The sequence below is a fragment of the Accipiter gentilis genome, chromosome 33 (genome assembly GCF_929443795.1).
Source record: "Accipiter gentilis chromosome 33, bAccGen1.1, whole genome shotgun sequence".
NCBI classification, from domain to species: domain Eukaryota; kingdom Metazoa; phylum Chordata; class Aves; order Accipitriformes; family Accipitridae; genus Astur; species Astur gentilis.
The window spans coordinates 20918967-20945130 of NC_064912.1; the positions used below are offsets into that span (position 1 = coordinate 20918967).

A 26164-nucleotide genomic window follows, 5' to 3' on the forward strand; every position below is an offset into this window, starting at 1 on the left:
ATCCTTGTTTTGATTTGATTTGTAGTAAATTAAATTGATTTTCTTTCTTCCCCAAGCTGAGGCTGCCTTTTGCCTGTGACCATAAGTGGTGAGTGATCCCTCCCTGTCCTTGTGTCGACCCATGAGCTTTTCTTTATATTTTCTCATCATCCCACTGGGGCCAGGGGAGGGAGGAGTGAGCAAGCGGCTTTGTGGATCTTTGTTACTGGCTGGGTTTAAACCACAATAATACAGCATTGGGGTTTTATATTTAACCAATATACAGAGAACAGGAAAGAAAGGAGATGGGCCCAGCTTCATTTCCTAGTTTGGGCGTGTTGTGGTTTAACCCCAGCCAGCAACTAAGCACCACACTGCCGCTCACTCACCCCCCACCCAGTGGGATGGGAGAAAGAATCAGAAGGAAAAAGGCAAAACTCGTGGGTTGAGATAAGAACAGTTTAATAGAACAGAGGAAAAAAAAGAACTAATAATGATAACGCTAATGAAATGACAATAGTAATAATGAAAGGATTGGAATAAACAAGTGATGCACTATGCAATTTCTCACCACTCGCCGACCGACACCCAGCTAGTCCCCAAGCAGCGATCCGTCCTCCCCTGCTCCCTCCAGTTTATATACTACATGTGACATCACATGGTATGGGATAACCCATTGGCCAGTTTGGGCCAGCTGCCCTGGCTGTGTCCCCTCCCAACTTCTTGTGCCCCTCCAGCCTTCTTGCTGGCTAGGCATGAGAAGCTGGAAAATCCTTGACTTAGTTTAAACATCACTTAGCAACAACTGAAAACATCAGTGTGTTATCAACATCCTTCTCATACTGAATCCAAAACAACACTATACTAGCTATTAGAAAGAAAATTAACTCTATTGCAGCTGAAACCAGGACAGGGTGTGGTATCCACAAATGACTCTTTCATTTTTTGCAATGTCTATGTTAGCTCCGGGTGAAATTGATGGAAAGATCAGTCCCGCTGTTTTGTTTGTTAAGTGTGTCATTTGGGTGAATACTTGTCTACAGCATGGATGTTTTGTTGCTTTTTCAGTGTTCAAGGAAAAGTAAATCCTTTATAGAGTGCTAAGCATCAGTAATAATTGTGTGATTTAGTATTTTGCTGTAGTTTCTTGGATGATCTTTGGGTTATGCATGAACTAGTAGTGAATATAGCAACTAAATTTTCAGCCTCAATTCAAAATAATGTATAAGAGGGAAATGTATCTAAATGCTTAAAATGGCTCTAAAATAAAGAGCTTATAGAACTAGTTGTTGATTTTTTAAAATACATAGTTTCATTTTTCATGTTTGCTCTAATGTGGGAGTCCAAGGTAAACATTTTTTTTACACAGCATATGGAAAAGTGCCCGAGAAATAGCATTCTGAACTAAGAATTATTACGTATCGAGCCGTGAATCTCTCGACTGACACTGAAAGCCAAAGACCACAGTACCAAATTTGCCACAGACTTGAAAATCACCAGGATTAGTTTTCTAAAGAACTTACGTGCTTTTAAATAGTTTCTTAATATTGTTCTAATATGATAGTATGTCAGCCCCTCCTCCCAGCCTTGTGAGATCCAAAGATCATCAAGATCCTGGTAGAGCAATAAACTGAGTCTGGATCTTGCTAGCAGCTTACTTATATAATCATTACTGTCATGAACAATCTGTATTACTTCGGTTCTCACGCACCCAGTCAGATTAGAGAAAGACATTTGAATGTTAGGATGATTTGAGTATTAGAGGTGTCCTAACGAAGGAACTGTGTTGAAAAAAACATACTGGGTTTTGGGGTTTTTTTGGCTGTGTAAGCTGCTCTACTACATACATAATTTCTCCTGCAAGATTTCTTAAAAGTGGTGTAAAAGACTGAAAATTTTATTCCCGATGTTTGACTTGTGTCTGTACAACATGGAAAACCAAAGTAGTTTAAACACTGCTTTTTTTAAATACTATTGTTACTTACTATTTATTATTACACAGAAGAAGGTTAAGATGCTCTTGTCTCGGGTTTGCTTTTCTTAAAATTCTGCTCTTCTATTTGATTTTTAAAAATGATCATAAGAACTGGATTTTCTGAGGAAACTGTGTAATACATATTGTTAGTAAAGATAAAGAATTTTTCATTTAAAGGTTTTAAAATTTTCTAACTATTTTGTCATTACATAACAATGTTTAGGTTAACCACCCTTCTGTTTTGTTTAGATATATAAATCTACAAAGTGCAATGACATGCGCCAAACAGGTTACTGCCCACGTGGTCCATTCTGTGCATTTGCACATGTTGAAAGTAAGTAAGAGAACTGTTGTTTTGTATCAGTGTTGACAAAAATGAACCATAATTTCTAAGCATCAGTAACAGAAGTGACTTAACATCGTTAATTTTAATGCATGAATGGCATTTGATGTCACTTGGTTTTAGAAATATATTTCATGTTTTCTAATACCGTACATTGCTATGGGAGCTTGCTGCATTTGCATCAAATTTGCATCAGCAGTAAAACAGGAGGTGCTTTTCTTTACAAATGCAGCTTGTCCCTGTAACTTTTTGAACTTGATTTGGCAGTTTGCCACACACGCGCACACACACACACACACTTGATTTTTTTAAAATATATTAGGTGTCCTGTTGAAACCTATAGTAAACTTCTTAGGTAAAAGTTAAACATCCTTGCAAGTATTTGCAGAACTAGGGCCCTAGCTAAGCTGAAAAAGAACACAGAGAAAATTACGTCAGCTGTCCTTTTTCCTCCGTAGCCCACTTACATCTTCACTGAGCTCAAACTTTTATATACAGAAAAAGGGAAGAGGGACCATTTTTTTCCAAGAGCGCTCAATTCTTTGGTATGCATATACATAGATTAATTCTGGGTATGCATCATCAGATTCTTTTTAATAGTAATGTCAACTTAGGCTACCCCTACACACTTCCTGCACTCCAGAATGTGAAGCATGCAGTCGCTGCAACTATTCATGCCTTCTTTTCAGTTGTGATGCAAGGCAGAACTTGAAGCATTTCTCTGTAACTGGTTTCTTATAGGTGATAAATCTTTTCTTTTTTGATTATGTAGTTTTTGATTATGTAATCAGTAAAACCTCATATTTATTCTTCAAAAAGAAAAAAAAAAGGTCTCCTCCTATTTTACTTTTTGCCTTCTGCTTCTAGAGCTGGAAAGAGATGAGAGACCCTACCAATTTTGGAAACCTCCAAAGTTCTGCAGTCCAGTAGTATTTATCTTATGATTCTCTAATGATAAGTAATGGCAGTCTCCTCTCTCTGTCCAGCCTGTCTAGGCAAATGTGATGTTCTATACAACCATTTATTGTGTCACTTGCTTACCTAGAAGACTTCCAGTGAATAGAGTCATTTTTGCTGCCCACAGCTCTTGTTCCTGAGAATCTGTGGTATGGTCAACTTGTCTTTTAACTTCTGTGGGATGATCCATTTTACTTTTCCATGGTTTTGTTACTCAAAGAGGAGGAAGGATAAATAACCTCCTGTATTTATTTCAAGAAGCCCGTTATTCTAAGACCTAGCAATTCTTCAAAACATCATGGCAGTGACATCAGTATTGACTGTTTCTTCACATCAAAAGTAGCTCACTGCCTTTGCTTTCGTGCTGTTGAGGCTATCTCCTAAATCAAGTCCTTCGCTGTTTGTCAGTGTTGGCAAGTACTTCTTTGACTCAGGAAAGTTTGAAAATACACATTTTGTTACAGAAGTGATTTATGGCACTGGGTTTACTGTTCTGTTTATCTGATACAAGTTTTTTCGGTCCTGAAACAGCTGAAAGAGTATGATTTAAACAAATTAATTGCATACATGCAGCATGGTATAATTGTGACATGCTACAAAACTTCTGTGGGAGAAGACTACATTTTCTCTGTTTTCTTCCTTAGAGCATACTGAATGCTGCCTCCCTTCTTGCCTCTCCAGCATGGCGAGTGTACAGGATAAACTCAGCAGAGCTCTTGGCGATTGGAGGTCTTTTGAGACCCCATCATGATCTACTTCTGTGTGTCTTGATCATTAGTATCTTTAACAGTCCAGTTGATGCTTGATTCCTATGAGAATCATTCTCGCAGGAAGCTGTCATTGGCAATAAACAAGATTTCCATCTCTAAGGAAAAGTTAAGCATTGCCCAGGATAAAGATAAAGAGGCCTGAAGAAAAGTCCAAACTTAACAATTTGCTGATGTTATTCTCCCTAAGTGATATCTTTCTAATTTGTTGCTAATCCTTCTACCCCAGACCTGTTCTTTCTTCTAGTTTGTAGGATGAATTCTTGTACTCTTTAAAAATCTCCAGAACTCTGAGAGGATTCCTGAGACTTTGAAAATGTTAGCAGTGCTAATTGAGAAGCAGCAGCTTAATTTTCTCCACATAGTTGCATTAGAAATAATTTTATGTCCATCAGAAGAGACTTATGTGGCTCAACCAGCATGCTCTGGAACTCTTTGGCTTGTATCATCTGGAATGAAGACTGTGTAAGCAGGAAATCTCAACACATAAACTTGAAATCTTGCAGCAGTACCCACCCTCAGTCTCTGGCAGTCTGAACAGTCCATCAAAAGTTAGATGTTTGGTTACTATCAGCAAGAGTGCCTTTCTATTGTTAGCAACAGCTTTAAGCTTAGTTCAGCAGCTCTGAAATTCTGCCTCCTGTGTGCATAGAATAAAATAGTTTCTGTCCCTTCCATATATTAGGGAAGGAGGAGAGAATGGTTTCAGGGCTGTAGATATCATCCGTATGAAAAGCCTGAAACTCTTGGTTCATGGATCTCTTTTTGAATCACAAATTATGGGTGTTCCCCACCTAACTTCAGTGAAACCCTAGCTATGTGGAACAGGTAGAGGCAGATTTTCCACTGTTCATACATGTATGTCAGCAATTTTTATCATTCTCTGTGAAATAATTTGTGGAAGCAAACATTCTCTATAATAGCGTTCCTGGTCTTCCTTTAATGACTACCTCAGAAACAGCTGGCCATTTTTTTTCCTGTTTTTTTCCCTCCTTTGTGAAGATCATGAGAAATATCTGCATTTCCCTTGAGGCCCTGGCTGCAGACAGTATTGTCTTATAAATGTCACTTGTTTTTTACCCCTCTGGCTGAAGCCCTAGGTCCACTGTAGTCCCAAAGACACTTTGTGATGACAGGAGGGAGAGCACCTGATCCTGAAAAGTAGAGAAGTAGTGGGATCTGGCATATCTCCCTGACACCCTCTGCAAAATAGAGAGTAGCTAGGGTATGTCGGGACACTTTGGTAAAGGGCTCTTTAAAAATAACACCTCTCTGTGGCACTCATTTGTCCACTGACTGCCTGACTACAACTGGCACCTCAGCAAAAATAGATTTTTTTTTTTTTTTTTGAACACAAACATGGGCAGGCTGAAATTCTGCTGGCAAGAATTTGGAAACACGTCAAAGAACACATCTGTATAACAGCTTCTGTTACCGAAGGCATTTGTCTTCAGATTGTTCGTCCAAGACTGTTCTCTTCTATTGGTGCCAAGATTGCAATGGTGAAGAAACTTACTTCTGACTTCATGAAAGATGGGATTCCCCAGGCCAGACCTAGCCTGACTGTGGTAACTCTTACATTTGTAATACCCAGGCCTTGTTAGTGCAAATTCTAAGGAGGCTATGTAGCTGAAAAAGTTGTATCTCATAAAGAGTGCAACTCTATTTCTACATAACATCCTAGGCTACTGATACATAATCCCTGAAGCACCACTGCACTGGCATTAGGTAGCTGAAGTTCTTTTTGAGGGCTCTATCCTAATCTCCACAAGCTTCAGTGATCACCATGAGAGAGGCCACCACATGAGACTGTTGCTTTTCTGCTAGTTGCAACGGTCTTTGAGAAAACATGGTTAGACTAGGGCAGGCTTACACTTTAGAATTTGTAACTTTTGTGCAGCTGGCCTCAAACTATGATGTTCACTCTTGGAAGAAATTAGAATGATGTAGAAGAAAACATTCTGAATTTAATGTGCCTGTTTGACTTAATAAGCAGAATAGCAAGAACTAGTCATGTTATTATTCTCCCTAAATACCTTGGAAAGAGAAAGGAGAGATTATTTCTCTTTGAAGTGTTTGGAAAGCAGTCTTATACTACCCTTTTAGGGTGGTATGATTACTTACACTCATTTGTAGAACATGGGATGAGTATGTGGTGGTGTCGGGGAAAAAAAGCTAATGAAGATTTAAGAGAGAGTATGAATCAGATAGTGCTTTTCCTATGACAGTGTGAGGGTTGACTGGACATAAGATGGCTGACTGGACTTGCTCTGGGCAAGCAGCTATACAATGAGATGATACATAGTGAAAGTAAGACTAAATTACAAAAAGTCAGTGCATCTGTTTCTGTCTTCCCAACTGTTCTTTGCACTGTCATTCTGTAGGAGGAACAGCAAGGGTCTGGTGATATCATCTTTGCCATCCCTATGGTTTCTTTTTCCTTTTCTTTGGGTGTGGCTGGACTGGACTTGTGTGTATAGTGGTACTTACTAGTAGCTTTTTTCCTCTCTCGTTTGTGAGCCACATCCCTATTTTTGTAACTTATACAGTAGTGGAAATATGTGGTAAAGCATTGGACTGTATAGTAAGAAGGCTGCAGAGTTGTGATAGATCAAATGCTAGGTAGAAAAATCCCACATCATTAGCAACAATCTTCAGCTATGCAATCTCCACTGAAGAGAGGTGTCTATGTATCTCATTCTCTTTCCTACTATGGCTTGTACTTTCATATGCTCTATCAGAGCTACTTACTGTTTCTAGTAGAGAGAAATGTTTACATTTGATTTTTAACTTTAGTTTATCACTACACCTTCAGAAATGCACTAGTGGCTAGACATGAAAAAAATCTTGCCATACCTATAGAATTTATTAAGAGATTTTGTTTTCAGTCCTGACTTCCTTACTTTGATGTCTTGTGTGCATGGATTATGAGGTGAGGAATGTTATTAACTGTAATTTCTTACTAAAGTAAACATTTTTTGTTAACTCATCATTTTCCTATAAAGCTAGAGGTCTAAATCTCCTTAATACATTGCACATTTAAAGAATCAAATATCTAAGAAGTTTAATAGTTTAACAAAGTAGCCCTTGGGGAATTGCGAAGTAATTGTTCAGTCACCTTGAGCTGAATTTTCTGGTATGAAAATTAACAAGTCATTGGTCACAATTTACGTGTAAGTTAATAATGAACTTTCTCAAAGGTTATTGTTCCTTTAAATTTAAATAGTACAAGTCCTATATTCTCTTCAAATTGTTTTATGGTTAAGTCAATTGGTTCTAGACTGGAAAAAGAGAACAAAGAACCCTGTAATTACAATGCCATTGTTACCTTTCCAGTCAGCAGTTCTAAAAATGTTGCTTTTAAACCCTGGTGTGATAGAGGTTCTGGAAAATAAAGCAAAATCTAGAATACTTTAAATATATTAATTTAAATCTGCCTCCCACCATTTTTTGATGGAGCAAGTAAATAAGAGTATTGCATTTGTTAATAGCCACAAATACATAATGGTGAATTATATTATTCTTACCTTGCCTTTGTGCTTATATTTAAAAAAAAAGAGATTTCTTGTGTGTGATTGATGTTTCCATGTGACAGGTGCTGTGTTTGGTACTAGGTATGTAATTGTTAAATTCACACAGCTAAGTATCAAATCTGTGTGTAATTTGTTGGGGATTCCTTCAACAGAGGACACCATGAATGTAGTCATACTGCAAACTGGTTGTCAATCAAAGCCAGGCGCTCACCTGTTTTCAACAGACAGCATAGGAATTGCAAATGAATGGAGCAGCAGTCTTAACTCCACAAACAGCATTACAAATAGCAGTGGGCAGTCTGGAAATGTAAGTGTAAATAATTCTGGAAAAGTTACTAATAATAATTACTGTACCAATATACAATGTTTATTTTATTTCTTAAACGTCTGTTTTTTATTTCTTTGTACTTCAGCAAAAGAGAAAAAAAACACAGCTATGGTAATGTCAGGCAGTAATATTAAATTTTTACTGTAAGCCTAAATGGAACGTCTGCCCTTAGCACCAGATTTAACTATGTATTATTTGTGTTTTCTGTTCTTTTTTTTTTTGTCTTTAGATGTGATATTTTGAATGCTACAGTGAGGAACATAATTTTTAATCAAATACACAACTACAGGACAGCTCAATTTACATATGTCTCTTTTTTCTATAGGAAAGGTTTCATTCATGGAAGATCTTGCTTGATCCCAGCCCTCTTCTCTGCCCTAATTTGTTAACATTAGGAATGAATTGATGTCCTACCTGAACATGGTTTATACTTAAAGCTTCTTACAGTGGTGCAGTACATGCAGTGTGTTTGGTAGTGGAGAGGTGTTTGATTATGAAGGTGATAAATGTAGTTCATATTAGCAATTTTTTATCAGCTAAAGATGGGGGAGAGGAAGGAGAAAGATATATTGCAGAGCTTTTATTATCTTCCTTTTAGTACCAGTTGGAACAGATCCTTTTGTTAGGTTTTTTGTTTGTTGTAAAATACTATATAAAGATAGTGACAGCTCTCTTGTTCTCTCCTGTTCTCTCCTGACTTGCGTTTTTCTTACCTCATTTGCAGTGCAGAGTCATAAGTATATACACATTTATCCCCAGAATTTTCACTTCTGACTTTCCAGCACTGGTGATCTATGCTGTTTGGTTAGAAACCAGGTAAAAGGACATATTTTAAATAATGTTTAAAAAGAATGGCTAATAAATAGTGCAGTTATTGAAACTCCTGGGTTTCTTTCATGTAGCTTCATATTGCTGTACTGTAGATTGAGGATAAAGATACCAATATGCCTACATTTTATCTTAGGTTCCCAGTGCAGAAGTCTGCTTCTGTATATGAAAGGTTCTCAGAGAGGTTCTGCCTTTTTATTTAGGAAGCTAATTTTGTTGTTGATAAGATTCTGAAGCTTTCAGGAGAGACCATAAAAGCACCTCTTCTCCCAGAAGCTTCTTAGCCTTTCCTGAACGATTTAGGTACAGCTGAAAACCCTAACAATTCTGATATGCCTTCCAGCTATGTGGAATCTTCTTCCATATACATGCATTTTTCTGTTAGTCATTAAGAATCTGATGAACATTGTGTACATTTTCCATTCCTTGCTCACTGAGTCTCTGCCTGTATTACTGTTCAAGTGTGAAAATGGAAAAAGTGACCCCGCTCCCTTCCCTGTACTTGAAGTTTCATTGCAAGTGGTCACCTTTTTTCTGATGTCTGACAAAATATTCTGTCTTTCTTTCACTGGACTACTTACCTGCAGCATTGTTTGATGCACTTCCACTAATTGGTTTTTTTAAATATTCAGTTCCCGATTTTTCATTAGCAGGTTGGTCTTCTGTATTTCCGTGTTTAATTCTTGAATTTTGTTGCTTGCTTGCTTTCACCTTTTCCATCTGCTGTAAACTGCTTAATTTTAGTATTTAAGTAGTCAGTCTGTTTCACTGACTCTCCCCATTTTCTGTATCTCAGAAACATATTTACATTTGTGTTTTATGTTTTTCTCTCTGTTCTAATAAGCTCTCTGTCTTTGTCCCCTCCTTCATCTTCGTTCTCATTACTGTTAGACACTGGCCCTGAGTAAACTTAATTTTAGTGGGTTTTATCATGATGAAATTGGACTTTCTAAACCTATCTTCCTTTGTGTCTTCAAAACAAAATCTCCCTATTCATCTTCCAAAACTTCTTTCATGTATCCTGTTATAGTACGCTGGGAGAGTATCCTACTGTTCTGTTTGCTTCTGGAGGAAAAGGATGATGTAGTACTTGAGAGACCTAAACTCAGTTCTCTGCTTGATCATAAAATTCCTCTTTGAGAGCAGGTTTCTTAGGTCCCCATTTCTAGAATGTGGTAATACTATTGCCCTATCTATAGATGTTACTGGAAGAATGAGTCCATTAAGATTCTGTATGATCCAGGTTGATAGTGAGGGAGACTGCATAACTGTTTTAAATATATACCTTCTTGCCTCACCTATACTGTGTTCTTATGTCTTTATCTAAGTTGTCTTGTCAATTGGACTGTCATCAGTCATTCCTCTGCTGTATCTTTCTGTAACATTTCAGTCAGAAAATAATTTACTCTTCAGCCTTTTTTGGTAAGTGTGAGTTCAGTTTCCATGGAGAGCTTCTACATTTATGTTTCTTTACCTCCATGTTCTGCCTTCTGGTTTGAAGCATCTAACATTATACTTTTGTCAGTCCCTTCTCCTGATCTGTAATAGTACTGTTTTTCTCCAGTCTGTCTTTGCAGTTCCCTTTGCTTTATACTCCACCAGTTGTATCATCTAAAGGTACTTAACATCCACAATGCAGTTTACCCAGTGTGGTACAGTATTTCCCTTGATTGTAATTTTTCATTTCAGTTAGTACTGCTTGTTTCTCCACACTTACCATCACCTCTTATCTTTGTTTTTGTTGTGTTGCTCTAGCAAGTCCTAGATTGGCTTTCTTGGCATACCCATTTTTTTTCATACTGCATCAGAGGTGTGAAGTGCCTTAAGTTTAAGATTCAGAGTCTTCATATGCATTGTAGCAACAAATTCACTCATCCTTTTCCCAGTCCTATGTGTCTTCTTTAGGAGCTGCATTTATACCAGCAACTTTTACTTTTAGCTCTTACGCTTGTTCTTAACCATTACTACTCTTTTGTGCTCTGTTCAGTGTCATCTAATTGCCAGAAGGAACGCTCCTTTTCACTCATTCTCCTACTGGTCTTTTTTTTATGACATAATTTTATTTTCTTTCACTCTTTATTTAACTTTAAGAGGGTCTTCCTTATTTTTCTTCTTTTGCACTGGTAAAATTCAGCTGTCTGAACTCCTCAATTATGGGAAATTATAGTAGACAAGGTTTCTTGAATATTTCTGTGCATACAAGTCTTGAAATAGCTTGATCCATGTTTCAGATACGTTGCTTGCACTGTTTAAACTTTGATGCCCTACTTCATTAATGAAGTTGGTTATGTTACCACGTCTTCATGTTTACTCAGATTTCCATTACTCCTTGCATGAATCTTCAGCTATGTATTGTTTCATCATCCAATATGCTATGTACCCCTTTTCCTCAGACACTTTTGCTATCTAGCTCTTTCCTCAGCCACCTTTGCTAAAATAATCTCTCTGGCATGTAGTCCCCTGCATCCCATACATATGCATTGTTCTCAGCCATGAGCTTCTGCCTCACCTGAATTTCATCCCTTCATTTCAACTGTTCTCATTTATATCCTGCACATTTATTGCAATTTAACATACCTAAATGGTCTTCTCCTATATCTTGTTTATTTTTCTCATGGTGCCATGAGAGTTGGATTAACTAGGCTGTCTCAGTGTGTGCAACCATAGTCATAGTTGCTGCTTTGTATGCTTTCTCTAGCTGGTTGATTAGCTTTCCAGTGTTATTGTATCAATACAAAATGCATATTCCTTTGAGCAGCTTTTCAGCCAAAAAATGTCAAGAATCTTATTACTTCTTAAAACACGCTCAGCTCATGCTTTAGGATTATGCTGCTGATCTCCATATTTCAGGTCTCTCTGTTACTGGTAACTAACTGCAGTGTACCTAAGTTAGGTGATGATACAGACCAAAGGCCTAGCTGTATGATAAAATTTGTCTGTAAATATCGTTCAAGTTTGTGGCACTGCAAAATTAATAGGAAAACTTGCTGTTTATTCTGGAGATGAAATAGGAGATACATCAAAGATTAATTGCATTTATCAATTACAGAATATTTATGTTAGCCCTTCTAGGCTCAGAGCAATAAATCATAGTTTCCTTTTGAATAATAAAATGATAGAAATGTTGGCCGTGATGTCATTATGCCCGGAGTCTGTGATGTATTTAAAAGATTGAATATTTGCGTAGGATATATGTTGAGCACAACGGATGAAGACAGGATAATCAGCACCATCTTTGTTCTATCAAGTTTATCAAAGATGTGTAAGTACTTGATCATGTTTGAGTTAGCACAGTTAAGAAGTCAGCGCTTGTCAGCTCAGTTGTGGCAAAGATTGCCTTCATAGCTTGTCCTGATTGCAGACTTAGTGCTAATATTCTGCTGCCTTCGTTAAGCCTCAAGTTTTCTCTTTTACTTCGTAACTAAGATGGCTTGGCTGCGTGCACGTGATCAGTTACCACACTCATTTGGTAAATAATAGTTTATTAAGCTGTGATAATGCAACTGAGTTTGATTACGTGTGCATAAGCTAAGTGCGAACAATGGTGATGAATCATGCTTCCTTTACTGTGGAATTAGTGTTCTGAGACAGGGATGTAGGAAGGAAAAAAGTTACTTGAAGGCAAAATTAGTTTTACAGCTTAAAAATATCTACATGTTTCCTCTTCCTGTCATCTTCCCTGCCACCCCCCACAAATGTAGGCAATATAACAGTACATTTAAAGCCACAAAATATAATGCAAATCAAGAAGCTCAAGAAGCTGCTATTTTCATGGGAAATATAACTAGTTTTATAGGTATATGTTTCCTCATTTTCTTTGTAGATCAGCTGTAAGCAGAGACCTAGCATAGGCAAGAACCAAGGGAAAGAATGTATCATTTGCTCTGCATGCTCTTTTTCTAAGTAATTTAGCTGCAGTGACGAATAGTGACAAATTATTTCTTTGTAAGAATGTAAGAGGCCAAGGTCTGTGTAGTTACAACAATATGAGTATATGACCATTGTTAAGGCAAGCTTGGAATCTTTTGACTTGTGGTGTGTCAGAAATGTTCAGGCGTCCTCCTATCGCCTTGAGCAAAGACACAAAATTGAAAAAGTTGTTCTATTGTAACCTCTGTGAAAGTGAGAGGTAATCTGAAATTTATCCAGCTGCAGTGTTTAAGCTTAAAAATGAATCTGTGAAGATTTACAGCTGAGCCTCTGGAAAGTAGGGAATGTCACCAAGTACTGCTCTTAAAGCAGACTCTAAATCCTTAGGGGTTGAACTGTGTCCTTGCTGTGCTTATGTCTGACTACACAGCACAGCAGATTTCTATTTTTAGGAGGGACACATTCCTGAAGAGTACTTAAATCTGTTTGGCCTCTTTATCCCACACACAGAAAATCAAATGCCACAAACCTTAAGTTACATTTGTCGAGCGGTTTCCAAAGATCATGTTGGAGACTTGCAGTGTTGAGGCAACTGTATGAATTCTAGCTTCTGTTGTTTGTGCTTCTGTCTTAATAAAGAAGAAAAAGACTAAAAAAAAAAAAAAAAGACTAACAATTGGCAATAGATTTTCCTAGCATCAGTAGTGCTGAGGACATTGCTATTCATGCCAACACTGATGCCAAAATGTAAATTCTGGAGCATCGAGAAACAAAAAGTAAGCATTGCTAGTTTCCCTTCTCCCCTCTTGCACTCTTTTTGTCTCTAATACTGATATCACACTCATTTTATGTTAGTACTGACATGTGACTTCATGTTAACTGTGAAACACACGTCCCTCTTGATGCAAAATACATGTTTGCTCACCATCTTGGCGTCAATACTGCACTAAGTTGTATGGCTGTTTCTAGTGATAGGTTTCTTGACATTACTCAGATGTTCTTTGTATCTTACTCTGTGCAAAGAGCATGAGAAATGAGAGATATAGGAGCAGTGGTCTTGCGGGTATTCTGTAGCAAGCCATAAGGAATGAATCGATATTTGAGAATAAATTCTCTCTTCTCACATGAGTGGCAGTGTAACCTGTATCATGGTTTCTCTGTGGAGTCCACCTAGCCTTGAGTTGTAGAGGAGATGCTTCTCACAACCCTGGACAAAAAGGAAGAGGGTCCTGATCAATATTGACGTTTTTGGCCAGAGTATCTTCACCAGACCTGGAGGAGTCTCTTGCAGAGGGAGGGAGATGGTCCAGAAAGTCCTCCGTTTACTTTCTCTGCCTCAAGAATTATCTTTGATGGCCATAGATAACAACCAGGATTGGGTATTCTCCCTGAATATCATCTCCTCTTGCCTCTTTTGGCAACAGGATATTAGTCTGGGTCTAATCCAACAGGACATTTCTGACATTCTTACTAGGGGGATAAACATACAGTATAGGGGCAGACAGGAGATAGAATCATTGAATCATTTAGGTTGGAAAAGACCTTTAAGATCATTGAGTCCAACCTTAAACCTAACACTGCCAAGTCCACCACTAAACCATGTCCCTAAGTGCCACATCCACAAGTCTTTTAAATACCTTCAGGGATGGTGACTTAGCCTGTCAAATGCTTGATAACCCTTTCAGTGAGGAGATTTTTCCTAATAGCCAGTCTAAACCTCCCCTCGTGCAATTTGAGGCCATTTCCTCTCATCCTATCATCTGCTACTTGGGAAAAAAGACTGACACCCACCTCACTACAACCTCCTTTCAGGTAGTCATAGAGAGTGATAAGGTCTCCCCTCAGCTTCCTTTTCTCCAGATTAAACAACCCCAGTTCCCTCAGCCACTCCTCACAAGACTTGTTCTCTAGACCCTTCAGCAGCTTCATTGCCCTTCTTTGGACATGCTCCAGCACCTCAATGTCTTTCTTGGTGCAGCATCACCAGTGCTGAGTACAGGGGAACAATCACTTCCGTAGTCCTGCTGGCCACAATATTTCTGACACAAGCCAGGATGCCATTGGCCTTCTTGGCTGCCTGGGCACACTGCTGGCTTGTATTCAGCTGGCTGTTGACCAACACCCCCAGGTACTTTTCTGCCAGAAGGAATAAATTCTAGATAGTAACTTGAGACCAAAAAGAGTGATTTTTCAATGTAGTTGCCTTGTAAATTCAGGCTAGGTTTGAATTTATTTTTTTTCTTGCTTGTGTATTTAACCTACCGTGGATGTTATGTGACCCATTTTCTTTTCCTGCTTCATTTGCTTGAGTTCTTTGTATTTTCTTTGCAAGTTGAGTCACACAAAATTTGTGGTAGTGTTTAATCCAGTTATTAAAAGTTAACTAACTTTTCTGAAAAATACAAAAGACAGAGTAGAGGCTATCTCTGTCTATTGTCATCCTGGTGGACTCTTCAGAAATTAAGAGCAAAAGCCTAAACATTAATATAATCAGATAATGCTGCCTGCATCTTAGGGGGTTGAGCAATTGTTTAGTTTAGTTTTTCAGAGCAAAACTACATAAAATTGTAAGTTCTTGATGCTTACAGTTATATATATATATATATGTTAATGCTACCACTGATACCTACTGTAAACAGAAGGATCACATGAGCAGCACCTTATGGTCTTACGTAATGGACTACACACCTGATATCATCTGATCTTGACCAGTAACTCTGTACCTCAAGCCCAGTACTTCTGGGTGAACATTTATGTTCTGGGTTCCTTCTGAGTTCCCCATTTATGCCTCTGTTGTCTGCAGGTAGTCCCTCCAGGACAAGTAATCCGTAACGGCTATCTTAATTCCTCCCTCTTCCCTGATCTTCATTAGGTCACATTGTAGGGAGCAACCATGATGCACATCTTCCTGTGTCGGTAAAATAATCTGTGTTGCCTGCCTAGCTGAAAGAGTGGACAAGAAATACACACCTGAGAAACATTCTGTGCAGATTAGGGAACTCATCCTTAAATTGAGTCAGTAGCTTACCTAAATTAGTATTTTACTTCGGGTGTTAGTCTGCCTTCACTGTCTAGTCATTCTATCTTCCCTATTTGCTGCATTAAGCAGCCTTGTGCTACCAGAATTATGTTTTTAAGTGTACTTACAAGATGTAACTATGTTATTCATAAAAAGTTTTCAAAATATTTTGATATGGAACTGAATACCTTAGCACATTTTTATTGACAAAAAAAAGAAAAAAAATTAAATTTCACTTAAAGAGCAATGTTTGCATTTTTTCCTGGCAGTGTCCTTTTATTTTCCTTTCCTCTTTAGCATAAAGAGAGGATTTCAGTATTTTAGAGGTGAAAAAAAGTGCAAATTTAGCATCGCCAGGCACAGGGGCAAATCCTCAGTTTTGGATTTAGAGTAAACGGTAACAGAAAGAGAAACCTTGCATGTTGTAACAAGCTTGTGGTCAAAACACGAATTCTTCAGCCTTTGACTTCAGAAGGAATTTTGTCTGAGAGAACTTTGGCTATCAATTTAATTATTTTTGCTGTGGTGCCCACTCTTCTACTTCTGTCAGCTCTCAGGGTATATGTACATTTCAGACTGTTGTGTAGAGAAGCTGTCTTTGGATTTCAGAAGCAATCTAATTACAGACCTCCACACAGATAAGGTTCATGGTGGGACATTTTCTGTAGGGATAGGAGTGAGTGAATGCATAGGTAATAATCTTCAGCAAGTATAGGGCTTACGTGTGTTGGAAGTGGTTTTTTTCTGTCTAGGGTTAAGACCTCATCTAGGGTCATGCCTGTCCTTTACCTGATTCACAGGAATTTGAATCTGAAGTTCCTGCAGCTGAGGAGGGACATTTTGAGGTTATACTATTCTGGGGAGAGAGGTGTCTCTTGCTAAAATCCTGATTTGCTTAAAATACTTTCATATTCTTTGGAGCATAAAGTAACATTAAGGGTTAGGGTTAGCCCTAATTTGAGAGTTTAACAGTAAACCGTATAGTTATTGTTGTGTAGCCTGTCTGATCTGGTGTGTATTTTGGATTTAAGCAAACCAAAACAACTTTAGCAGAATTTCACTCCATTATTGTATCGACTGGTTCAGTTACCTTGAGAGCTGGCAGATTCCGTTCTGAAGCAAGCACAGAAGGGATTGAAATGTGTATCATCACTGAGTGTTCTCACCACTGGGCTGTTAGACATAAATGTAGGATGCAACTATTTCCATACTGCCTTTGTGAGTCTAGTTATAAATCTAGTTTACAAAAATTGAACCGTTTACTTAAAAAAATGTAGAAGCAAGCAATGCCCACAATTCCACTCAAACATGTTATTGTAGGATGCTGGCACCTGAGTTCATAAATTTCAGGTTGATCAGAATTGTACTTTTAGCAAAAAAATTGTCCAGATCTACTTACAGATTGTACCTTCATCTTAAGCCTTTTACTTTAGAAGTTTAAAACTCTCTGGAAAATGTACAGCAGAACTAAAAAATTATAATTTCAGTAATGTTTTTAAATATTGAAATGTTAATTTATTAATCAATGAACATTTTAATATTCAAGAATCTCAGAAACCAGCCTTTTGAGATTTACAAACAAGCATTGAGATGCTTTTTGCCAAGATTCTACATGTCTCTTTCTTTTTGAACTGCTTGGCTTGATCTAGATGAGTTCTTTTAAAAGAGTCAAATGTTGTATAATGCTTGCATTAAACTGTAAATTAAGAAATATATGAAAGAGTGGAAATCAGGTTGTCAGAAAGCAAGTATTCCTTTATTGTAAATTAATATCCATTAAGTAGAGTAATCTCCACCTGTGATTAATTTTGTGCATAGGGACCAAATAAGGCTATATTCTGGTACGTACAAATGCATCTCCTTTTGAAGTCTGTATATGTACAATAGCTCCCTGTTATTTTGTCATCTGCTACTTTTTTAAGCTAATACCAAAAAAACAAAGTTAGTGTTGTATTTACATAAGACTGAAATTAATTTATAATTTCAACTGATTGTGTTACAGAGGGAGACTAGCTGTAAACATAAAAAAATATCATAGAGTATATTAGACAGTATTTTCTGTCTTCTACAGATTTCCTGTTCTTCAAGTCCAACTGTAACATCAAGTTCTGGTAGCAGTAGTTCTTTATCACCCCTTGGACCTCTTTGTAGACAGAGATCATTAGCAAACGGCGTTTTGTGTTCTGAGTCTAGCACGTCAGGTGTTTCTTCACCAACATCTAGCTATCCAAAAGCACCAGGCTTTGAACGAGAAGATCAGGTATGTGCATAATATGGGTCTAGAAGTACAAACGCAATCTTAAGTTGAGTTAGATTCAGCAGAAAATGTTGTCTGCCTTGTGTATCAGCACTGTTTTTTGATAATTTAGGACACAAGAGTTTGGACCCTCTTCTTTACTGAGCTAAACTGCATCAAATTACAGTTGTTACAGGCCAAGAACACTCACACAAACAGTCACTGCAGCTCAGCTGACGTGCAATAAATTGTAACTTTGCAGAAATGTTGTGATTGTCATTTTGAGCCCATGTTGCCAAGAACAGAGCAAGATAACAATGGAAAAAAAATCCTAGCTAGACTTGGTAGGATTCAGTTTTAATTATTGTTGAAAACTGATGGTTAAAAGAGGCATTAATGTCTGACAATACTATTAGTTCCAATCTTTGATTAATTTCAGACTGTTTCTTCTTCCACATGCAGCTGCTTCTCTCCTTGGACAAGTTCATTGCTGAGACAGACATAGGTGATAAAATATAACAAGCCTCTTGAAGAAAGAGAGAGAGATCTGTAGCATTAGCAGTGAGAGGAAAGTGGTTGAAATAGAAGTTGGTGAGGAGTTAGAATCCTTTAGTTGGGTGGGGGAGAAAACAGGCAATGCCATAGAGACAGTTGGGAGAAGGGAAGACTGTATTTCAGGGATATGAAGCAGGTCTATTGGCCTGTGAGAAAAAAGCTGAAAGCCCAGGATTTACCTGTTAAAGCTAAATTTTTCTTGCTCTATTATAATACTGGTTACAGTTCTAAATTGTCAGAAAGGAACTGTTTAAAAAAAGGAACTCTGATGGCACATTTAAATAAGCTGCAGCCAAGCTGCTCAGTCTTCTTGCAAACCTGTGACTTGTCAGAATTAAGTTCTATAAGCTGAGATGCACAGAGAAGTGCAGAAGTAAAATACAGAAAAATAATGAAAGGAAGGAAAGTGGTTTTTGTAAATGGTAACTTGTAATAGGTGATGGCAAGGTCATTACTCTAAAGTTCTCCCTGCAGGGTTGCTTTCTCACATGTAGATGTTCAGACAGACTATAGGTTAGAGAGGTGGTCATTGTAACAGGAAAGATTTCCATCTCCCAATATGGGGATGAAGTAATCATTGATCAAATGTCCTGGAAGCAAGGCAGTTACAGTATCAAACGGCTGCTCTCTGGTCATTAGGCAGCAATAACTGAGAAATTATGTAATTGTTGGTAAAGATCTCTTTTGTTGTTTTGGTCACAATTAGTGAGTAATGTACTGCTGCAAAGAATGTGTCTCAGCAGCAAAAATGTCATGTGCTTGCCTTTTAGTGACCACAATGAACCTGTCTAGAGAGAAAGCAGTGATGGATTTTGCAATTGATAAAAAAGTACCTAGAGTGGTGGGAGGCATATAAAGAGGAGAGTTTTTACTGCTAGGGAGCTTTCACTACAAGATATATTAGGAATCTCCCAAAGGTAACAAAGAACAGACACAAGAAGACTGCTCTAAGGCAGCAGGAAGAACCGTTTTTTCCTAAGGAGACAGAGAGTACCTTGCAGAGTTTACTGGAGCTCAGGAAGCCACTGAAAAGTACTGGCCTGAAAAGAACAGAGATCCTTTGATCCTGTTCTGCAACAACACAGGGGGCAAAGAGAAATTGCTTAGAATTACCTTTTATTTAAGTATGTCTCACTTGTTTCAAAAGTTACCTTATTATAAAATGGTGTTCAAAGAAAATCTGCCCTTATATTTGATTTTATTGTTTTGTTGTTGTTGTTATTTGTAGCATGATCAGTTTAAGGGAAAATCTGGGCAGTTCCACTCAAAACTTTTGGCTACTTCAGGCTTCTATCCCACTAGCCTCTTGAAGAAGTATTCCCCAGCTGGTGAGCATTTGGGACATGTTATTTCTGTCACAGCATAATGCTAACATGGCTACTCAATTTTTGGACCAGAAATAACTTGCATGTGCTCAATTATGCATATAAGTGGAACGATTGCAACTGCTGCTCCTTTTCCATGTAGATTTACTCTATGATCATTGAAACTGCAGTGAGGGAAATGAAGTCAGCGTGTTGAAGATATCATTACAGAGATACCACTGACCCTTCACAAACTAATTATGTATTTTACAGCAATGACTCATAAAGTTCATATATTACAGAGATTGTTCTTCTTTCAGGCAAAGCATCGAAGCTTCCCAGCTGAGAATCAGCAGAAAATAAATGAACAAGACAACAAGCAGGTATTGCCAAAAGCTAAACACTGTAAATATTTTGCCCTTTTTGATAATTTATTTATGCAGTATCAAAGTTATGTGATGCTTTACAACATAGTCTAAGGAAAATTTGTGCCCAGTGACAGGACAAGAGGCAACGGGCACAAACTGAAACACAGGAGGTTCCATCTAAATGTATGGAAATACTTTTTTACTGCACATGTTAGACTTGAGCATTGAAACAGGTTGTCCAGGGAGGTTGTGGAGCCTTCCTCCTTGGAGTTATGCAGAAGCCGTCTGGACATGGTTCTGGACAGCTGGCTCTAGGTTCTGTGAATATGTGCAATAGATGTGTGCTGCAGGGAGTACCAGGGACAAGAAGAATGTGAGGCAGTTTGAGGATGCTTTTAATTATTGCAATTCTGTGGCATGAGTTTTCACAGTGAAATTTTGGATTAACTTGATTTGGGAATGGGTTGATAAAATTTAAGGATGGCCAGAAGGAAGATAACGATACAGTTGTTCAAGTGTCAGATGCTCAAAACTAGAAAAATAGTTAAAGTGACAAGGTAGAGGGCATAGCTTTGACCTGTTGTGAAGCTAAATCCATCAGGTGTTTGAGGTCATTCTGTATATGCAAAGGAGCTTAAAACTCTGCCAGCTTTGCACTGTTAGAACAAGAACTCTGACGCTATCTTAATGATCAAGATAAATGAGAACAGAAGTTTTACCATTTGCCATTCATGCAGCTGCACAGGAGTGTAAAAAAACCAAAAAAGTGGAGGGTTAAAATGTATCTTATGTTTAAAAAGCAGGAGGAATGGTGCAGAATAGATAAGGAGAGAAAACACAAGACAGTTAGAGGTGCATCCTGTGGGTTCTGTGTAAAATAGTGATAGGACATGAACCAGTTTAAAAGTATACATTGGGTTTCTTCCCTTACACATCTATAAATTAGTGAGAGTGGCAGCCTTGGAAACGCTTTTAATTTTTTGTGATCTGCCCTAAAAAGTAGGTTTTGCATGACTTTCTACTGCTATTAAATGTTTGTAACAGAGTAAATAGCACATACACAGTTTAACATCTTTATCAATGACCTAGTGGAGGAATCAAGTTTGCAGATGACATGAAATAGGCAGGACCAGTCAATAGGGCTGGGCTGCCATTCAGAGAGATGTAGATGGACTAGAGGAATAGGCCAACAAGATCTTTATGAAATTCATTAAGGACAAGTGCGAAGTCCTGCACCTGAGAAGCAAGAACCTCTTGCAACAATATGGGCTGAGAAGAACTAACTGGGAGGCAGCTCTGCAGAAAAGGACCTGAGATTCTTCATAGACAGCAAGCTGAAATGTGAGCCAACAGTGTGCTCTAGCAGTGAAGAAGGCCCAACATTATCCCAGGTTGTATTAACAGGAGCATGGAGTAGATCAACAGAAGGGTTACCCTTCTGCTTAACACTTGCTAAACTATGTCTAGAATACTGCATCTGGTTTTGTGCAGTAAACTAGTGCAAGCTTAGCACATGGCTGCCAAGATGTTGAGGGGACTGGAGCGCTTGCCCTGCGAGGAGAGGCTGAGGAAGCAGAGCTTGTGTGGAGAAAAGAAGGCTTCCGGAGGACCTAGTAGCAGCCTTCCAATACCTATGAGGAGGTCATCAAAAAGATGGAGCCGGCCTGTTCGTAGTGGTGCACAGTGGGTGGACAAGAGAGAACAGGCATAAATTGAAACAAGAAGCTCTGACTGGGTATAAGAAAATTTTTTTCACCATGGCAAGAGTCAAGCAGTGGTTGCTGAGTGTGGTTGTGCAGTGTCCATCCTTGGAAGTTTTCAAGACCAGACTGGCTAAAACACTGAGTAACCTGATGTGGCTTCATAGTTGACCTAGCTCTGATCAGTAGGTTGGACTAGATGACCTCCTGAAGTTCCTTCCAACCTGAATTTTCCTATTATCCAGTGATCCTAAGAATACTTAGCAAGTTGTTTTAATTATCTTCTTTTTTTAAAAAGTGTTATTTAATCTCAATTTAAATAATGCAGAATGTGTGAAATTCTGCTATGTAATTACAAAGCTGTTGACATCTTTTTTTAATAACTTTTCTATCCTGTCTCATTTCTGTTTATTTTATCTCTCTGTTCTGTTTAGATATCCCCCAGAACAGAGTTCTGAAGCCACAGATAGGGATAGTCTTGGTCTGTCAAAACAGAAGAAGGAAAGGAATCTTTGAGCTGCATGAGTGCCTCTGTCTGTAGGTATAGGGTGGGACAAGGAGCTTGCTGTTTGTAAGTATGTTAGGCAGGAAAAAGAGACTTAAATAGTCTAGTCGATGTAGTTGTTTATGCTGGGGAGAAAGAGAACTAACTGAAGAAATCCATCAGCTTTGTGTGGGTATGTGAAATTTCTTCACTTCCCTCTCACCAAGAAGCCTCAACTTAAGATGGGACAGGCCAAAAGGAGATTTATTTTGAGTCTGATAATTTTTCAGTAATATGAAAAGCCTGTATTGCCTCTCCTACTTGTGTTGACTTTGACATGATGTTTCTCCAATGACAGGGATCATGATCGGACTTATAACCTAAGAATCCTATGCCTTGTCATTTCTTCATTTTACTTCTCTAATTATACAGCTGTTCTTTATGGTTTTATATGTATTGCTAGTTCAGAGATTACTTTTTTTTTTGGCTCAAACATTTATGAAAACAGAAACCAGCAAAGAAATGTTCCATTTAACATAGTGCATTGGGATAGTAGAGAATGTGTTCTAAATTCAGTGTTAATTTACAGTATTGGAACAAAGTTTGGAAAAGCATATCACAGAATCATAGAATAGTTGAGATTGGAAGGGACCTCTGTTGAAGTTCAACAAGTCTGAGCACAAGGTCTGTGCCAGGGTCGGGACAGTCCCCAGTATCAGTACAGACTGGGTGATGAATGGATTGAGAGCAACACTGCAGAGAAGGACTTGGGGATACTGGTGGGTGAAAAATTGTCAAAGTGGGGTCACCTAGAGCAGGTTGCTCAGTGCCTTCTATTGTGGTGTTTTGAATATCTCCAAAAATGAAGACTCCACAGCCTTTTTGGGGAATGTGTTCCAGTGTTTGTCCACCATCGCAGTAAAAATTTTTTGTGTGTGTAAGTGAAACTTTATGTGTTTCAGTTTGTGCCCATTTTTCCATTTTTAAAGAAAAAAATATTCATTCTCATGGTCATTATCTCCCTCAATCTTGCGCTTTATCTAGCTTTGAAATAGAAATTTTCTGTGGTATTGGTAGAAATCAGGAGAGTAGATACTGCACAGTCACTGCTTGTCACACAGAAGGCGATGAGAGGATGTGTGGACTGATTCACAGTTAAATGTTGTTTTTATTAACTAAAAGATTGGAGGGAATAAATAAACAATAAACAATAAAAAGAATTAATATATTGGAAACTCTGCACCAAGTCCCTGTAGACTTTGTAAAGTTATTTTCCAGTTTAGAATGTTACATAGTTACATATTGTTTGCATTTCTTACATTTTATAATTTAAATGTGTGATTTGTATGAAAAAAATGTTCAGCTACAAAGAAGTAGCACAGGTACGGGTCATTATATAATGTGATACATGTGTGCAGTGCAGTCATGTTTCTCAGTTACCTAAACCGAAGATCAGTTTATGTACCAATTGCATTTAGATTAAATGAGAAAATTTGCAGGTCAGAAAAATAATATAGAATATAATTTGTGTATGAATGCATAATGAAATGGTACAGTTTCTCCATAGATACTTTCCTTTTGAAAAGGAGCATCAGACTTCAGCTAACTAATTATGTTTGTAGAGCTTATTTGCAAGTATTTAAATACCTTTTTTCTGAAATAATTCCCTTGTATGGTAGTGATGTCCAGCCACATTGGAGAAATGCACTTGTTGGTAAATGATAAGGAAAATTATCCTAATCTATTCATTCAGAGGGTTCTTCTGGATTTCCTTCTGTTTGAGTTAAAATAACTACTTTAAAAAATACATTCTGTTTATTTTATATGTTTGTACATATATCCATGTAAGTGTGTTTGTGTGTGTATGCATATGTTTGGTTTTTTTTAACAGAACCATCTCAGTGTTTTTTCAGCGGTTAACCCACTTGCTTCAAGTATAACTTCCAGTCTGGCCTCCAGTCTTGGATCAGATACTTCATCTCCTACAACTGTCTCTGCTATCAGTGCCAAAGCTCCCCCGTTCTATTCTGGCAGTAACACAGTTGAATCGGTAATAGGTAAGTCTTAACGTTTAATCTCTGATTGTACACGTTTTGTTGCATTATTCAAGTTCTGCTTGTTTCAGCATAGGTTCAAAGAGCTTATTGCTGAAGACAGTAATGTTGTACACATCTGCTTTATTATATGTAATTAAAAGCAATATCTGAAATTTAATTGAAATGTTTTCACCCCAAATCATTATTTTTCACAAGGTTTTCAATGTAAGCATAGGAATGAGTGAATGGGAAATTTAAACTGGAATTTTGCCATTGGTATTGGCCAGTGATTTAAAAAATGTGTAAAACCTTCATAATGCAATTCACTGTGTTGCTAAGAGTAGAATTACTGTCTCCTCAACTTCTGGTGGGCTGATGAGATTTGACTTTTTTTTTTTATGTTGCCATAGCCGGTGCGATTACAGATCTTACCATCTTCACATGAAAATGGGACATTTTTCTTTGGCTGACTGCATATTCTCCAATCTGGTTATTTGTGTGTTCAAGGACAAAATCTTGTTCACAGTCTGTGGACCAGATCTGAAAGAACACAAAGAGGAGGAGCCCTTACTTTCTGGGTACACAAGACAGATTCTGGGAAATACTTCTAAAATTTCTGTCATTAGCCCAGAGCCTTTCCCATGCTTCCAACCAGCTAGGTTGTTTATGTGGAAAATGATAAAAGGAGTTAAATGTTTCAATAATAATTAGACACTGGGAATTTCAAAACTGGTCATGGTACTCCTGCTATGGTCTGACAGGTGCTGGATAGAGAGGAATAATCACTTCCCACAACCTGCTGGCTGTATGTTTACTAATGCATGTCAATATGCTGTTAGCTTTTATTGCCACAGAACATGCTGAATGTGCCATTCTTCAGAATTCCTAGATCTTTTTCTGCAATGCTGCTTTGTGATCATTTGGCCCTCAGCCTGTACTGTTGCAAGGGATTATTCTGTCCCAGGTGCAGCATTATTGTATTTGCCTTTGTTGAACTTCATGTGGTTTCCATCAGCCCAGTTCTCCAGCCTTTTGAGATCCCTCTAAACGGCAGTCCTGCCATCGAGTGTATCAGCTGCTCCCCTTAATTTAGTGTTATTCACAAACTCATTGAAATTTGTGGTACTTTTACACTAAATGTGGTTTATTGAGGAGGCCGTGGCAGGGAATGTTGTGATTTGAAAGGTGCTGTATTTCATGTTCTGTGGTCTAAGTCACATGATCAGGGAGTTGCTGTGATTAGCTGGTGTACTTGAAGCTTTCTGTGTTTAAATCGATGTGTAGCAGCAACGAGGAGACTGCAGAGAGTGAGTCAGCACTTCAGCATGGTAAGTTAGGCATTCACTGTTTTAATTTTTTTAGGAAAAAAATCTATGCAGAATATTAAATGACGGCTCTTTCTCTGCAGTCTCACAAGTGTATAGCTTGCTTTCCTTAAAGGTTTGTTTGATCATCTGTGTGTTAGAACAGAAAATAAATTTTAAATTATTTTTAAATTTCAGAATTAGAATGAGCAGAATTTTAGTTTTGATTCTATGCAAATAATGTAATTTCATTGGCTTACAGTTAATATTTTAAGATGCATTATGGAATGAAATCACATTTTTCTCAGGATAAACATTGCTTCTGGAATAAGTAGAGGCTAGTTGGCTGTAACAAGTTGCTCATACAACAATAACAACCACGCTTTAATTTCTGTATAGTAGATGTGGTGCTAATTCAGTATAATGTTTAAATCATGATATACTGAAGAAGTGTTGCAAAGTCGTTTAAACAGTGATATGCTATTTTTCCCATGTCCCAGTGTGATTATATTATTGAGCATAAGAGACTCTTGATTCCTCTGAGTTAGAATATGCCTCTGCTGTCTACGGATGGTTTT

General features: G+C 37.8%; 1 protein-coding gene across 11 annotated transcripts in view; it reads left to right on the forward strand.

Annotated features, from left to right (window-relative positions):
• UNKL (unk like zinc finger) overlaps nt 1-26164 on the forward strand; it is a 60108-nt gene that overhangs the window by 17742 nt on the left and 16202 nt on the right. For 5 of the 11 annotated variants that reach the window (XM_049791907.1, XM_049791909.1, XM_049791912.1 and 2 more), the window contains 5 exons: nt 2204-2288; nt 7707-7861; nt 17671-17859; nt 20015-20077; nt 24138-24303. In XM_049791907.1, coding sequence (XP_049647864.1) covers nt 2204-2288; nt 7707-7861; nt 17671-17859; nt 20015-20077; nt 24138-24303 — 658 coding nt within the window. Of the gene's footprint in view, nt 1-56; nt 89-2203; nt 2289-7706; nt 7862-17670; nt 17860-20014; nt 20078-24137; nt 24304-26164 lie in introns of all 11 variants that reach the window. The other 6 variants (XM_049791916.1, XM_049791917.1, XM_049791918.1 and 3 more) reach the window with 5 other exon arrangements.